Consider the following 16,874-nt stretch of genomic DNA (forward strand, 5'->3'; position numbering starts at 1 on the left):
GGCTCCTCTTTTCTTGTTGACCCTGTGAGGTCCAGTTCACTCTCCTTAGGTTCTGAGGATGGCACTGCTTATGCTGTGCTGCCACGCCAAACTAAGACAATGAAACCTAATTCCTTTCCAGACCAGTGCTGTCCTGGAGATTGGCTCCCAGCTTCTCAAAGACATCGGCTATACTGACGTTTGCAAGAAGTCCAGCAAGGAACAGACATGTCTACCCTGAAGTCCCTCAGCAAGAGTGGAAGGAGAAGGCTCCCCAGAATGCTTCCTTGTAATTGGATGTTGGGGACATTGTCCCAAAGGGATAAGAAGTTTCCCAATTGTTCCATTCTGTTTGTAAACTTTTAATCCTCAAGGGAGTGCAGGACTCCCACGTATAGCACTGGTTTCCAATCAACATCCCTGAGTATTGGTGCTCATTAAGAAATTCTGCCTGAAATAGAACAGAGACCAAATGTGGAAGACAAACTTTGAGTCCTTTCCTCAAATCAGAGGTGGCATCTCTGCCTGAGTCCCTTAAACCACTGCGTCTGGCCTGGAGTTTCCTTAGCTTCAGGCAGCTGTTCTCCATAGGTCTCTGATTATGGTAAGTAAGGAACTGAGTAAAGGCCAACCTCAACCTTTCATTAGCATATCAGTATTCCTAGTGTCTGACTCGACTTTCTACACAGACTGTCCTTGAGAAGAGAATAAAGAACCAGTCTCAAGGATATGACCATGGCTGAGGGCCACACTGGAACTGTCAGGGGTGTGACCAAGACTTGGGGGCCAGACTGGACCCCTCTGGGGTCTGAGAAATCTGAACATCGAGGGACTGTCAAAGTCTGTCAGTCTGAGTTCCTAGGCTCACCGCACTTGGGAGACTAGCCTATAACTGAGACTGTCCCATCTCACAGTTACCTTCTACAAGCTCAGGCAATGTAAGGAGAAGGACACTATCACATGCATGAGAGAATGCTGCCTTCTTCCATGTAAAGAATTTTCTGAGGTTTCAGGGTTCTGTAAACATACAGCAGGCTGTTTGGGGATATAGCTGTTCCACAACCAGGAACTGGGAGTCAGTGTGCTGGTGTTCTTCAGGGAAGGATCCAGAATGGGAGAGAAGGTTGAACAAGATTATTGAGGGTCATACTCAGTGTTGCAGTAGAAGTCTGGGTGACAGGCTGAGTCAAGTCTCAAGGACTCTTATGTGGGAAGGAGGGAGAGTAGGGAGGGAGGGAGAGAGAGAGAAAGAGAGAGAGAGAGCACTTATGTCTCTAATATCTGTCACAAAGTAGAGGGAATGTGAAACAAATTTAATCACTTCTCTGAGTGACAGGTGAACTGTTATATAGGTTACAACATGAGCACAGAAAAAGCTTGGGTGTCATTTTATTGATCAGATGCATTCAATTAATCAGATTAGTAACTTTGGCATCTTTAACTCACAATCTTCGATACTGATTTTGTTGCCTGTTTCCCTGCAAAGAAATCTTGCTGTGGGCTTTCAGAACCGTCTTCTGACCACTCCGTCAAACTAGGGCTGCAGGCCTGATGTCCTGGCCCTATGCAAAACAAAAATGCTGGGCTCAGACCTAAGCATTTGCTTCAGTTAACAGAAGAGACAGCATGGAAAGTAACAACCAGACTTCCTCCCTTGTGTCTGGCTTCATTCTCTTGGGCCTCTCCGCCCACCCAAAGCTGGAGAAAACCTTCTTCGTACTCATCCTGCTGATGTACCTGGTGATCCTGCTGGGCAACGGGGTCCTCATCCTGGTGACCATCCTCGACTCCCACCTGCACACACCCATGTACTTCTTCCTGGGGAACCTCTCCTTCCTGGACATCTGCTACACCACCTCCTCGGTCCCCCTCATTCTGGACAGTTTCCTGACTCCCAGGAAGACCATCTCCTTCTCAGGCTGTGCTGTGCAGATGTTTCTGTCCTTTGCCATGGGAGCCACAGAGTGTGTGCTTCTGAGTATGATGGCGTTTGATCGTTATGTGGCCATCTGCAACCCCCTCAGATACCCAGTGGTCATGAGCAAGGCTGCCTATGTGCCCATGGCCGCCGGCTCCTGGGCAGGTGGAATTACTGCCTCCATGGTTCAAACATCCCTTGCAATGAAGCTGCCCTTCTGTGGGGACAATGTCATCAATCACTTCACCTGTGAGATCCTGGCTGTCCTGAAACTGGCCTGTGCTGACATCTCCATCAATGTCATCAGCATGGGGGTGACCAATATAATCTTTCTGGGGATCCCAGTTATCTTTATTTCTTTCTCCTATGTCTTCATCCTTGTGACCATCCTGAGGATCCCCTCTGCTGAGGGCAGGAAGAAGGCCTTCTCCACCTGCTCTGCCCACCTCACTGTGGTGATTGTCTTCTATGGGACCATCCTCTTCATGTATGGGAAGCCCAAGTCCAAGGACCCACTGGGGGCAGACAAGCAGGACCTTGCAGACAAGCTCATCTCCCTCTTCTATGGGGTGGTGACCCCCATGTTGAACCCCATCATCTACAGCCTGAGGAACAAGGATGTGAGGGCCGCTGTGAGGAACCTGGTGGTCCTTAAGAAAAGCTTCACTTAGTGGTGTTTGGAGAACAGATATTCCCATAGTCCTATGCTTCTTAGCTGTGCACATCCACAAGTCTCAAAACCAGCATGTACTCTAAAGAAGCTGCATGTGAAATTTGGCTATCTGAAAATGGTATTTCACCTGTACTGGGGAATAGAACACAATTAAAATGTTGAAACCTAAGACCTGCTGCGTGTGTGACTTATAGGACAGAAATAGTTTGCTGCTAAAAACGGGGGAGGGGGTCTCATTTTCTACTACTCAGGTCGGGATTTGCTTTTCTAAGCAGATTGCTTCTCTATTTGGGGAAAATGAACACACATCTTGTGATATCTGAAACTGCATCCATGACTTCAGGAGCTCAGGAGGTGTGCTCCTTTTTAAGTGGGTCAAACCAGTGTGATCTCTCTCCCCCTCTATGTGACTTTCCCTTTCCCTTTAAGCACAAAGCCCATGCAGACCATTCATAGCCCTGTGAACAGTACTCGGCAACAACTCTGGACAAATTCCAACTTCTTATTCATAAACTAACAGTATTTTAAATTTATTTTATTTTTTATTTCTGTGTAAATATGAACGTGACTGCATTTTTTGCATGTTTGTATATGCATGTGTGTGTTTTGTGTTGGGGTGTGTGTACACACACTTGAATGCCCTTGCCTTCAGAGCCAGCAAAAGGTGCCAGACCTACTAGGGCTGGAGTTGCAGGCAGCTGTGAGCCACCAGCCTTGGGCGTTGGGTCCCCTGCAAAGAGCAGCAAGTACTTCTAACCACTGAGCAATCCCTCCAGGTCCCAGAAGGCAACAATTTATAAACACTGAAGAAAGGAGATTGGGAAGGTGCTGGTGGAAGACAGATTTCAGAGACTTTATTCACAATGTAAAACAAATGTTAATAATGTGACCATTAGAAGTAAGGAAGCTGAGAACTAACCAGGTTGCATCCCAACGTTTTCATCCTAGCAGGGCTGGTCTGAAGAGGACAATAGAAGAAGTTTAGAAAACCATTGTGGTGTGGCTGTAAAATGGCCCTTATAGGTTCATGTCTTTGAATACTTGGTCCCCAGATGGGGTGCTGTTTGTGGAAACTTCAGAAGGAATGGTCTGTCAGGAGGAATTAAATCACTGGGGAGGGGCTCAATTGGACAGTTATAACTTGTCCCTGATGAACTCAGCCACTCTCTGCTTCCAGATTGCTAACATAATGTAACCATCTCCCTCAAACTTCTGTTACCCCAGCTAGGTAACAGAAGCTAGGTAGCTTCTGCCCTATTGCCTTCCCAGCCACGGTCGACTGTACTCCCTCAAACTGCAAGCCAAAATGAATGCTTCTTACATGCTGGAAATTCCAGCTGTTTGGGAGACTGAGGCAAGAATATTGCAAGTTTAAGACCAATCTGGTCTACTTAGTAAGAGACTTTGTCTCCAAATAAAGTTCAAAATAACAAAATAAACGGTGATGTAAGGAGGCTGGTGGTGCATCTCAGTGGTAGAGTGCTTGCCCGGCTAGCTGGGGTGAGGCTCAGGATCAAGTCCCAGCATCCGGGAAACACCATCTCCAATAACACTTCCTTCTTCCTGAGGTTGTTTCTGACAGGTATTTATTTTGTCATGGTGACCAGTAAGCTAACAGATGCTCACAGTGTGAAAACAGGGCTGCACCACAGAGCTGTATTTTGGGTGACTCTTTTTCTTTCTCTTCCCCGACCCCACTGATGTAAGATTTAAAACTTTAGGAAAGTGGGAGAAATAATCCAGTCACTCTCCTCCCAGGCCTGCTGATGATCTGCCACAGCCAGTCTGTTCATCCATACTCCAAAGACAGCTTTTTCCTCTGCCCGCCCCCCACCATGTGAGGACAGTGTGGAGAGTCAATCCCAGGACTTTGCAACCACTCTACCACTGAGCTAGGCCCCGCCTTATTTGTTCCTCTCCCGGGTTATTTTAATGCAAATCCCAGATGGTCAGGCAATCTATATATAAATCTTTCAGTATCTGTCTCTAAAATTATTGGTGCCATGGTGTGCTGGCTAACTTTATGTCAACTTGACCAGAACTGTGGTTATCTGAGAGGAAGGAACCTCAACTGAGAGAATGCCTCATGAGATCCAGCTCTAGGCAGGCCTGTAAAGCCTTTTCTTAGTGATTGATGGGGGGAGGCAGATCATTGTAAGTGGAACCACCCCTGAGATGGTGGTCCTGGGGTCTCTAAGGAAGCAAGCTGAATAAACCATACAGGAGCAAGCCAGTAAGCAGCACCCTCCATGGCCTCTGTATCAGCTCCTGCCTCTAGGTTCCTGCCCCGTTTGAGTTCCTGTCCTGACTTCGTTCCCTGATAAACAGCTCTCTCTCTCTCTCTCTCTCTCTCTCTCTCTCTCTCTCTCTCTCTCTCTCTCTTTTGTGAGTCTTTTATAACCCAGGCTGACCTTAACCTGATCCTCCTGCCTCAGCCTCCAAAGTGCTAGAATCATAGTCATGTACATCACACTCTGCTCCAAAACCTGCATGCATTATTTATGTCTGCTTTACTTATTATTTCGTGCATTATTTATGCATGCTTTATTTCAGTCTGTTCAGCTGAACTAGGAGCAGCATAAACTACACATAACAACTAATCTCAACCCACACACTTCTCTGTCCTTTGGTCCTCTTCCCCCACCCTCCCTTTTCTCTTTCCCTCTCCTCTGGTCTCACGCCCCACCCCATGTCCCTATTAACTATTTGAAGAAAACAGTTACCATCTAAAAGACACTATAACATTTCTCACATCTACATTTCATAGTGACAGCTCTGTGTTGTCTGTGTCTCTCTTTTCCATAGACTGGTAACTGGATCTAGAAATGGTTTTATTTTTTTTTAAGTGTAGTTATAGGTACCTAGCTCCCCAAACTGTGCAGGTCGGTGCTAGCTTCTTTAATGACTTTCCTGCTCTCGGACCTGGCTCAGGTGTCCCTGTTGGACAGTCATACTTCCTCTGCAGACCTGGATACAACCGTTTTTTTCTAAGACCCCTTCATTTCCTTTACTGAGGAATGGTAATTTAGAGATCGTAATTGGCATGCTAGGGTGCTATTTAGGTTGTCAAAACTTGTCACGGTGGAAAGAGCTAGGGAAAGAAGTATATAATTATAGATAGAATATATGATATAGAGAGATAATATATAGCATTTATAAATTATAATTCACACTTACCATTCACACGTAAGTTATATTTATTATATAGACTATATTGGAATGATGTGCATATATGCTGTATTTCAGCTAAATATACATATTCATGTGCCACACGATAATGTGCTGCTTGTATTATAGCTGTTCCTTAAGAGTGTCAGGGGGCTGAGGACCTCCTGTTTTCTATTGACATTATAGCAGGTGTGATGTTACTCTGTGGTGGTCTGTGTCCATGGCTGTCCATGATGATGCCACTGTAGACAAGCACTCACGTAGTTCTGACCTGAGAACCCCCCGTGATCCTCAGAGGGAAAACGGCTGCCCAGGCTTTGTGATTGTCAAATGAAGGGTTAATGGCTAACACTAGGCCACTCTCATTGCCTGGTCTAACAAGCAGCTGGATCCTAGACCGACCCTGGATGGTCAGCTGGTGCCTGATTGAGGAATTTGTGTATTTTTTTTATTAATTTATTTACTTATTCTCTTTACATCCTGATTACAGCCACTCTCCTTCCTGTCTCCCCACATGGTCCCTTCCCCTCTACCCTCTCCTTCTCCTCTGAGAAGGGAGAAGTGCCCCCTGGGTATCACCCCACACTGGAACATCAAATCACTGAAGGACTAGGTACACTCTCTTCCACTGAGGTCAGACAAGGTGGTCCAGCTAGGAGAATGGAATCCACAGGCAGGCAACAGATGCAGGGATAGCCCCTGCTCCAGTTGTTGGGGGAACTCACATGGAGACTGAGCTGAACATCTGTTACATATGTGCTGAGGGTTTAAGTCCAGCCCATGCTTGCTCTTTGGTTAGTAGTTCAGCGCCTGGGAGTCCCCAGGGGTCCACAGTAGTCGACTCTATTGGTCCTCTTGAAGAGTCTCAATTCCCTTTGGATCCCTCAATCCTTTCTCCAATGTTTCCACAAGACTCCCTGAGCTCCATCTAATGTTTGGCTGTGGGTCTCTGCATCTGTTTCCATTGGTTCCTGGGTGGAATCTCTCAGAGGACAGTTATGTTAGGCTCCTGTCTGCAAGTATAACAGGGTATCACTAATAGCGTCAAGTGTTGACTCTTGCCTATGCAATGGATCTCAAGTTGGGGAAGTCATTGATTGGCCATTCCCTCCATCTCTGTTCCATCTTTGTCTCTGCACATCTTGTAGGCAGGATCCATTTTCTGGGTAGGTCAGTGGTCTTCCCCCTCCACTGGGAGTCCTGCCTGGCTACAGCAGGTGGCCTCTTCAGGCTCCATATCCCCCATGTTAGGAGTCTCAGTGAGACTCATAGACACCCTGGGGCCTTCTCCCCATCCCTGGTCTGTGGCCATCCTAGAGATGGCCCTCTGCTCACTGCCAATTTCTGTCACCCTCCTGAACCCTTCCCTTCTCTTGAATTCCCCCTTGCCCCACCCCCACTCCATTCCCTCCCCACTCAGTTACCTCCTTTGATCTACCTCCAATGTCTATTTTATTTCCCCTTCTGAATAAGATTCAAACATTCTCCCCTGGGACCTCCTTGTTATTTGGCTTCTCTGGGTCTGTGGATTGTAGTGTGGGTATCCTGTACTTTATGGCTAAAAACCATACCATGCATATCCTTTTGGATCTGGGTTACCTCACTCAGGATAATATTTTTTAGTTCCATTCATTTGCCTGAAAATTTCATGATGTTCTTGTTTTTAATAGCTGGGTAGTATTCTGTTGGGTAAATAAAGCACATTTTCTTTATCCATTGGTCAGTTGAGGAATATCTGGGTTGTTTCCAGTTTCTGGCTATTATGAATAAAGCTGCTATGAATGTGATTGAGCAAGTGTCCTTGAGGTATCATGGGGTATCTTTTGGGTATATATCCCAGAGTGGTATAGTCTTGAGGTAGAACTATTCCCAATTTTCTGAGAAACAGCCAAGATTGTTTCCCAGAGTGGTTATACCAGTTTGCACTCCCACCAGCAATGGAGGAGTGTTCCCCTTGCTCCACATCCTCACCAGCATGTGCTGTCACTTGAGTTTTTGATCTTAGCTGTTCTGATTGGTGTAGAATCTCAGGGTCATTTTGATTTGCATTTCCCTGATGAATAAGGATAGTGAGCATTTCTTTAAGGGGTTCTTGGCCATTAGAGATTGCTCTGTTGAGAATTCTGTTTAACTTTGTACTTCATTTTTAAATTGGGTTTCTTGGGTTGTTGGTGTCTAACTTCTTGAGTGAGTTCTTTATATACTTTAGATATTAGCCCTCTGTCAGATGCAGGGTTGATAAAGATCTTTTCCCATTCTCTAGGCTGCCATTTTGTACTATTGACAGTGTCCTTTGCCTTACAGAAGCTTTTCAGTTTCTTGAGGTCCCATTTATTAATTGTTGATCTTAGTGCCTGAGCTATGGGTGTTCTGTTCAGGAAATTGTCTCCTATGCCAATACATTCAAGACTATCTCCCACGTTCTCTTCTATTAGATTTATTGTATCTGGTTTTATGTTAAGGTCTTTGATCCACTTGGACTTGAGTTTTGTGCAGGGTGTTAGATGTGGATCTATTTGCATTCTTCTACATGCAGACATCCAGTTTGACCAGCACCATTTGTTGAAGATGTTTTCTTTTTTCCATTGTAGCTCAGCCATTAAGAGCTAGGCTCACAACAAAAAAAATATAAGAATTTGTATGTCCTTTATCTTTTCTTTAAGCACAGGAAATACTATAAGTTTAAGAAGCAAAAAGCTTTGGCCTAAAGTGGCATCAAGGAAGGTGTTTCCATCAGTAAAGAAATCTTCCACTTGAGCAGGGGCTGTCTCTGACTCTATTGCCTGTCTTTGGGACTCTTTCCTCTTACTGAGCTGCCTCCTCTAGCCTTAATAGGAGAGCATACATCTAGTCTTACTGCAACTTGATATGCCAGGGCTGGTTGACCTCCACGGGAGGCCTCCCATTTATAAGAAACAGAGGAAGAGTGGATGGAGAAAGGAGAGGTGGAGAGGAAGGAGCAGGAGAAAAGGAGGGAGGGGAACTGGGCTTGGGATGTAAAGGAAATAAACAAATAATAATAATAATGTAATATTATTATAAATAAAGTAAATATAAAATAATAATTATATATAAATAGTAAAGTATATAAATATAAAGTAAAATTTTAAAATCTCCCACTCTGCTAATTAGCTCTAAAATTAGGAAACGATAGTCCTTCATGGCCACATGCCAGATTCTCCTCTTTCTCTTGTGCTGTGCATCCATTTCAGCCTTGGTCCTTAACGATCAACTTAGAGTCCACTTTCATGTGCAAGAGAACATGATGTACCCAGGAGACATGATTTCATGAGATGGATGCTGTTGCTATTGTAATTTGACAAACTATTCACAGCAAACACTTTTCTAATTAAAACTACCCTTCTAAAATAGCAGCAAGCATTACAGCATCAATGCATTAGCTAGTAGCACACTCACTTAAATCAGTACAGAGTCGTGTGTACTGTGTGTTATAACTGTATGCTCTGTACTCTTCTGGTGATTCCTATTATAGCACTAAGGATTTGTTAATCCTGAATCTGTATTTTCAGAAGCTCTGCTTTTCTTAGAAACAACTTAGGTCTAACTTCATGAACTGCATTAGAGGCTGTTCTTGAGTGTCCAGCCTGCCCCATAGCACAAGCAGGGACTTGTCAGCCTTCATAATCACATGATCACCTGAGCTAGTTCAATATTTTTTTCGAGACAGGGTTTCTCTGTGTAGCCCTGGCTGTCCTGGAACTCTGTAGACCAGGCTGGCCTCGAACTCAGAAATCCGCCTCTACCACCCAAGTGCTGGGATTAAAGGTGTGCGCCACCACTGCCCGGCTTAGTTCAATATTTCAAACACACACACACACACACACACACACACACACACACACACACACACCACGTTGGTTCTGTTTCTCTGGAGAACCCTGACTAATACACAACACCAAAATATCAGCCATTTATAAAGACTGAGTAAAAGATGGTCAGACATATAAGGGCTTCAATACACTTTTCTCAAGAAGTTATTCAAGAATGTGTCCCAGCAAAAAGAAAGAATAAAACAATAAATAGGAAGAGGTACTTAAAAGACAGGAGTCTAGTCTATGACACCGTGTGAGGCATCAGGACTCTGAAAGCAGACACACAGGGAAGGCAAACCAGCCTTGGGACTCCAGAGACAGGTCTCTGTGGGGCTTTGTCCTTCACAACCTGCTGTCTTCTTCAGAGCCTGCTGTCTGGGGTGATCAACTTGAAGTACAGTGCCCCAGACAGCCCAGCCCTCAGTCTTCTTGTGCTGGTCTGACCTTAACCATACACTCTCTGACCTTCATCTCTCTGCCTCACTGATGGACTAGCTGAGGGTCCCACCCTACACACACAGTGCTCTGCTCTCATCTATCTCTAGGAGGGAATCAAAGAGAGCAGTGGGAAGCAGAAAACATAAGCCACTCCTCTACTGCGCTTCCCACCTGGCTTACCCAAAAAAAGACTAGTAAAACCCTGAATTTATATTTCCAGATGAGTTTTCCTTCACACAGGAGCGAGCATTCCCTTTCTGTAGCAGGCAGAGTTTGCAATTCTTATGTCTTTTCTCAATGGAACAATTCATTTATATTGATGTTTTGTAGGTGATAGAGCCATAAAAGAAATCAAGAACAAGTTATTAATCTCTCTTGGCTGCATAACGAACTACACCAAGTTAACAGCATAAAACAACCCCAACTATTATCTCATAGTTCTATAAGTGAGATGTCTGAGTAAGAGTGGTTGGAGCTAGGAGAGAGAGAGAGAGAGAGAGAGAGAGAGAGAGAGAGAGAGAGAGAGAGAGAGAAAGACAAGGCATGGCAAGACAAGACAGGACTCCTCTCCAAGTTCACGTGGACTTCTGGTGGAGCTCAGGTTCTCTTGTTGGTAGTCTGTGGCCCTAGTTTCTTTGATGACTGTTCCAAGGGTCAGTCTCTGCTCCCTGTGGCTGCACTTTGGTGTGTAGAATCCTTTCCGTTCAGTAAATATGATTCCTCACCTAATCGGACCAGATTCAACTGGATAATCTTAAAGTCAACCACCACGGGGCTTTAATCGCACTGGAAAAGAGCCCTTCACAATACCTGAGTGTTGCTGGCTCACAGGAGGATAGGGAATCATGGGATTCTGCCCCAAAGTAAATAACTTCTACAAAAGTCAGTAGTCATCACTCTCAAAGAAGTAGAAGGAAGTCTATTTCAGGAGGGAAATGAGGCCTTCCCATAGTCCTGGAGTGAGGAGACAGAGCAAGACAGAGGCTCCATCATGTACTGGAAAATTCTAGTTCTTAGTTTTTATCCTGAGTAAGGCACACATGATGTGATTTTTATTTTTTACTTAAAGTATATATTTGTTATTCTTCTTAAGTTATAATTGCATTTGTTTATTTAGTGTGAATGTAGGTTCAAGTTTGTGTCACTGCACAGGTGTACCACATGTAAGGTCACATATAAGGTCAGAGGATGGCTTACAGGAGTTCAGTTCTCTCCTTCTACCATGTGGGTCCTGGGGATTAAATTCAGGTTATCAGGTTTGGCAGGCTTGGTGGCAAGTATCAAGAATCAGGTTAGATTTACATATGGCCCTTCTAATGCCTTTAAGGCCCGGAGTTTGCAATTTCTGTGGTCGGGTCCAGGAACTTTTGAGATTTCTCGCTTATGTACAGTACTGCGCTCTTGAATTTGCAAATAGCCAAGCATCTGAAGCCACAAGGATTTCCCTTTTGCAATGTGTGGGCTTCACAACCTCCTCAGATTAGTATAGTATGTGCTGAGAGTTCTTATCAGCCTCTATAGCAACAGGACCAGGATGACCCTTCTTCTCCAGTGCTTGCTGACAACCCGGGCAGAAACTAAGTATTTCTGGAGGGATTTCAGAATAATTGGATCATGGGGACATATTCCCAGGTGTACAGAAACTTTCTTAAGTTTGTCACTTCAGTTTTGTAACTTCAAATCACAACAGGGACTGAAATAATCCCAAAAGCAGAATGGGGTTTAAGTGGCTTTGTGTATGTCTCCAAAGGTCCTTTGTGGATTTATCCAAACAGAGAACAAAACAAGAAAACAAAGCATGAGCTGAGGGTCTCACTGCTTGGCTGATGCTTACGCCAAATTGTCAATTTCTGACTGAGGGGCTATCTCTAGATCTTAAATAAGTGATTTTTGTCAGCACACTTATCAAAAAGGTAAGATAACACGGCATGTGTGTGTGTGTGTGAGTGTGTGTAGCTCAGGCCCATAGCCAGGCACTCTACCGCTGAATTAGTTCCCTAGACCATAAGAAACACTTGTTGAAATTACATTTGTATCTGTGTGTAGACATGCACACACCCAGGCATGCTCAGTGAGGTCAGAGGGAAACTGTGGCAGTCAGTTCTCTCCTGGTGCCGTGTAGATCCTGGGGAGTCAGATTGAGCTTGCCAAGCTTGGAAGCAATGTCTACGTGTTGAACCAAGAACACTTTTAAAAGAATCAGCATTGAACCAAGAACACTTTTAAAAGAATCAAAATGCTCTCATGGCCCAGCCACATTCCTGGCTTCCTTCCTTATGTTAAGTGCCATGGGGAAATCCAACAGTGAGAGGAAAGAACAGAACAGGGTTGTATAAGGAAGGATGAAAGGGAGCAATTCATGACATCAAATATTCCTTGTATGGAATGCCTCAGTAATGGTGAGGTTCAAAGCGAGCATCTCCACAGAGGAGGAAGGGCTTAGCGATCCCCATACCCTGGCCAGTGATAGTGACTGTCCATGCAATTCCCATACCCTGGGCAATGACAGTGACTGTCCATGCAATTCCCATACCCTGGCCAGTGATAGTGACTGTCCATGCATTTCCCATACCCTGGGCAATGACAGTGACTGTCCATGCAATTCCCATACCCTGGGCAATGACAGTGACTGTCCATGCAATTCCCATACCCTGGGCAATGACAGTGACTGTCCATGCAATTCCCGTACCCTGGGCAATGACAGTGACTGTCCATGCAATTCCCATACCCTGGGCAATGACAGTGACTGTCCATGCAATTCCCATACCCTGGCCAGTGACAGTGACTGTCCATGCAATTCCCATACCCTGGGCAATGACAGTGACTACCCATGATAGTTTTTTAATGCTCATTCCAGAACTTGGTATATGTGTGAGTGTACGAATGGACAAGTGAGTGGCTCAGGACCGTGTACATCGTGAAGGTGCATAAGGAAAGAGGACGAAGGCAGCCCACAGAAGCACTCACACAGGAGATGGACAGGAATTAAGGACAAACAGTAGTGTCTGCTTTCAACCAGACAAAGGTTTCCTGGGTGAAATTTTTCAAGTAAGATATAGTATTTCTTGCCACCGCTGAATAAAATAAGCTGCCCACAAATGGTCCAACCCCAGCTAAATGTGTGATACCTGTTTTAAATGTCATTAGCAAACTTATATTTGCTAATTTCAAACATCTCTGCAAGGGTCAGATACCACCAAGCAGCTGCTGTTCAGGGTCCCTGCCTTTGACTCAGAACAACATTGACGACGACTTCCCACAGATCATCAGAGCTCTGAGCCAGTTACTCCTCAACGAGCTCTTTCTCACAGGTTCCCTTGGCATTACAGGCATCAGAGAAGCCTGAAAGTGACCTTCTGAGTTCCTGCAATAGAGAAGGAATCATGGACAGATCCAACGAGACCTCCCCTGTGTTCTGTTTCATTCTCCTGGGCCTCTCCGCCCACCCAAAGCTGGAGAAAACGTTCTTTGTACTCATCCTGCTGATGTACCTGGTGATCCTGCTGGGCAACGGGGTCCTCATCCTGGTGACCATCCTCGACTCCCACCTGCACACGCCCATGTATTTCTTCCTGGGGAACCTCTCCTTCCTGGACATCTGCTACACCACCTCCTCGGTCCCCTTGGTCCTAGATAGTTTTCTCACTCCCAGGAAGACCATCTCCTTCTCAGGCTGTGCTGTGCAGATGTTTCTGTCCTTTGCCATGGGAGCCACGGAGTGTGTGCTTCTGGGCATGATGGCGTTTGATCGTTATGTGGCCATCTGCAACCCCCTCAGATACCCAGTGGTCATGAGCAAGGCTGCCTATGTACCCATGGCTGCCGGCTCCTGGGCATCTGGAAGCATCACTGCCACGGTTCAGATATCTTTAGCAATGAAGCTGCCCTTCTGTGGGGACAATGTCATCAATCACTTCACCTGTGAGATCCTGGCTGTCCTGAAACTGGCCTGTGCTGACATCTCCATCAATATCATCAGCATGGGGGTAGCTAATGCAATGTTTTTGGGGGTCCCTGTCCTCTTCATCTTTGTCTCCTACATCTTCATACTCTCCACCATCCTGAGGATCCCCTCTGCTGAGGGCAGGAAGAAGGCCTTCTCCACCTGCTCTGCCCACCTCACCGTGGTGATTGTCTTCTATGGGACCATCCTCTTCATGTATGGGAAGCCCAAGTCCAAGGACCCACTGGGGACAGACAAGCAGGACCTTGCAGACAAGCTCATCTCCCTCTTCTATGGGGTGGTGACCCCCATGCTGAACCCCATCATCTACAGCCTGAGGAACAAGGATGTGAGGGCCGCTGTGAGGAACCTGGTGCATCAGAAACACTTCAAGTGGTGATGGTGAATGGACCTCCACGGTATTTGTCTCCCTGTATAATCTTTATTAAGGATTATACAATAAATCTCAATACTCAGAAGGGCTCTGTGATGGTTTGTATCTGGTTGGACCAGGGAGTAGCACTATTAGGAGGTGTGGCTTTTTTGGAGTAGGTGTGTCACTGTGTATGTGAGCTTTAAGACCCTCACCCTAGCTGCCTGGAAGTCAGTATTCTGCTAGCAGCCTTCAGATGAAGATGTAGAACTCTCAGCTCCTCCTGCACCATGCCTGCCTGGATGCTGCCATGCTCCTGCCTTGATGATAATGGACTGAACCTCTGAACCTGTAAGCCAGTCCCAATTAAATGTTGTCCTTGTAAGAGTTGCCTTGGTCATGGTGTCTGCTCCAGCAGTAAAACCCTAAGACAGGCTCTGTATGAATAGGTAATTCTCCTACCTCATTCTAGAAGGAATTCCTCAAATCTGCATAGTCATTTCATTGAACACACTGGATCTTACACATTGTTTTTAAAGGGTTTTTTATTTTTGATGTGTCTGTGTGTGAGTTTATGTGTCCCATATGAACGCAGGGATCCATGAAGGCCAGAAGAGGACATCAGGTCCCCCAGAAGTTACAGGAGTCACAGGTGGCTATGACTGTACTGTGGGTGCTGGGAACTGAAGCAGGTCCTGAACAGTAAGTGCTCTTAACCACTGAGGTGTCTCTCCAGCCCCATGTCTCACGCCTGTCAGTGGATACTAACCTTACAGGCCAAGAAATGATGGCCGGGGGGAAGCTGCAGCTCAGCTCTCCCGTTCACCAGCTCCTCAGCTTCTCCACAAACATTTGGCCATAGTTGATGAGCAGCCAAATTTCCCTCTTTTCCTCCCTCCTTCCCTTTATCCCTCCCTCCCTCACTTCCTCCCTCCCTCACTTCCTCCCTCCCTCCCTCCCTCCCTTCCTTCCTTCCTTCCTCCCTCACTTCCTTTCTCTCTCCCTCCCTTCCTTCCTTTCTTTCTTCCTTGCTTCCTTCCTTCTTTCCTTCCAGGGAACAGAGTCTCAATGTGAAGCTGAGGCTGGCCTCAGACTCAGGATCCTCCTGCATCTACCTGTGTCTTTACTTTTACATTACGTTGTACTTTGATATACCGTACAGCTCAGTACCTGGTAGTATTTACCTTTTCCCATGTCTAATGCAAATGTTTAATAAATGTCTTCTGTACTGTTCTCTTCCTGTGTGTTCATAGTTAATCTCTGGTCCTATATCAAGATTTTCTCCAGAAGTAATCAGTTGTTTGTTTCCTCAGTACATGTAGGAGAGTGAGGAAGTTTTGACAAAACCGATGCCTGGTTAAAACCCTCATTCCTTTTCCTCTTTCACATGTTTTACTCATTCCTAGTTTTGTCCCTAGATGGCAGTGAACATCCTTTATGAGTCACTAAAATAATATGTAAATTTAAATAATCAGAATATTGATATCAACCCAAATGGGAAGGAACTAACAATCAAATAATTGTTCTCCAAGAAAGATGTGCACACACACACACACACACAGAGAGAGAGAGAGAGAGAGAGACAGAGACAGAGACAGAGACAGAGACAGAGAGACAGAGAGAGACAAAGAGATGCATACACACACAAAGAGATAGACAGACACACACATAGAGACAGACAGACAGATAGAGAGCTTGAGGGCTTTATCATTGTCACTGTTGGTGACATTTTCAGTAGAATAAATAGGCAATGACTTAAGAGCAGTCTATAGCAAGAGTGATTTAGGTATGGACATATGCCTATAATTCCAGCACTCAGGAGACAGAGACTGAAAGAACACAGCAAGCTTAAAGTCAAGGCCAGCCTGGGCTACTAGCAAGACTCTGTTATCAACAAGAAAATAACAATAACGCCTACCAGGACATAGGAATGGACACTATGAACATTTTACTGGAAGTCAAAAGGCCTTGTTTACCAAACAAAACCTATAATACTCATAGAAAAGCCGGGAGGACATACAGAGAGAAATTCTTGTTTTTGTAACAGAGTGTTCTTCTTTTCTTTTCCCTAGGGACACATATGTGCTGCTGCGTGTGTGTGGAGGTCAGAAGACAACCTGAGGAAATCTCTTCTCTCCTTCCACCACTTGGGTACCTGGAATCAAACTCGGGTCATCAGGCTTTGGTGGCCAGCACCTTAACCAGCTGAGCCATCTTGTCAGCCCCCATAGAATTTTTTTTAATTATAATTAACTCATATTGTTCATCTAGGCTTCAGAGGGAGAAACATAAAAAGATTCAATTTGTGGAAGTAAAAATGAGAGGCACAGAGGAGACCAGGGGTAAGATTCTGTGCCACATCTGCTGTGAAATTCAGCACAAGCCCTGAGCATCTTGCTCTGGAAGTAGATTGGTGGAAGACAGATCCTTCCTATGGAAAGCTGGGGGCTTAGCTCAGTGGCAGAGCGCTTGCCAGGCGACGCCTCAGCCATGGAGTTCAGTCTGGCCTCGGAGCCACCATCCTGCCTCAGTCTCCCAGGGGCAGGTGG

At 45.4% G+C, this 16,874-nt stretch overlaps 2 protein-coding genes across 3 annotated transcripts; both read left to right on the top strand.

Moving 5' to 3' along the window:
- The first annotated feature begins 420 nt into the window (after positions 1-420).
- Positions 421-2,739, top strand: LOC117708975 (olfactory receptor 13C7). The gene is made up of 2 exons (XM_034503006.2): positions 421-583; positions 1,466-2,739. Exon 2 carries the CDS (start codon positions 1,606-1,608, stop codon positions 2,566-2,568), a length of 963 nt encoding a protein of 320 aa, XP_034358897.1. The 5' UTR covers positions 421-583; positions 1,466-1,605; the 3' UTR covers positions 2,569-2,739.
- Positions 2,740-11,772: 9,033 nt separating this feature from the next.
- Positions 11,773-15,189, top strand: LOC117709011 (olfactory receptor 13C7-like). 2 transcript variants are annotated; one of them, XM_076933525.1, is made up of 2 exons: positions 11,773-11,922; positions 12,867-15,189. In XM_076933525.1, exon 2 carries the CDS (start codon positions 13,393-13,395, stop codon positions 14,350-14,352), a length of 960 nt encoding a protein of 319 aa, XP_076789640.1. In that variant the 5' UTR covers positions 11,773-11,922; positions 12,867-13,392; the 3' UTR covers positions 14,353-15,189. The 2 variants fall into 2 exon arrangements, with proteins under 2 accessions (XP_076789640.1, XP_034358951.1); XM_034503060.2 differs by having other exon boundaries at positions 13,339-15,189.
- Positions 15,190-16,874: the final 1,685 nt, after the last annotated feature.

The sequence above is a fragment of the Arvicanthis niloticus genome, chromosome 5 (assembly GCF_011762505.2).
Source record: "Arvicanthis niloticus isolate mArvNil1 chromosome 5, mArvNil1.pat.X, whole genome shotgun sequence".
NCBI classification, from domain to species: domain Eukaryota; kingdom Metazoa; phylum Chordata; class Mammalia; order Rodentia; family Muridae; genus Arvicanthis; species Arvicanthis niloticus.

Bases quoted from the DNA above. Each gene is read 5' to 3' on its own strand.
- LOC117708975 (XM_034503006.2), top strand. From the start codon at position 1,606: ATGGAAAGTAACAACCAGACTTCCTCCCTTGTGTCTGGCTTCATTCTC.
- LOC117709011 (XM_076933525.1), top strand. From the start codon at position 13,393: ATGGACAGATCCAACGAGACCTCCCCTGTGTTCTGTTTCATTCTCCTG.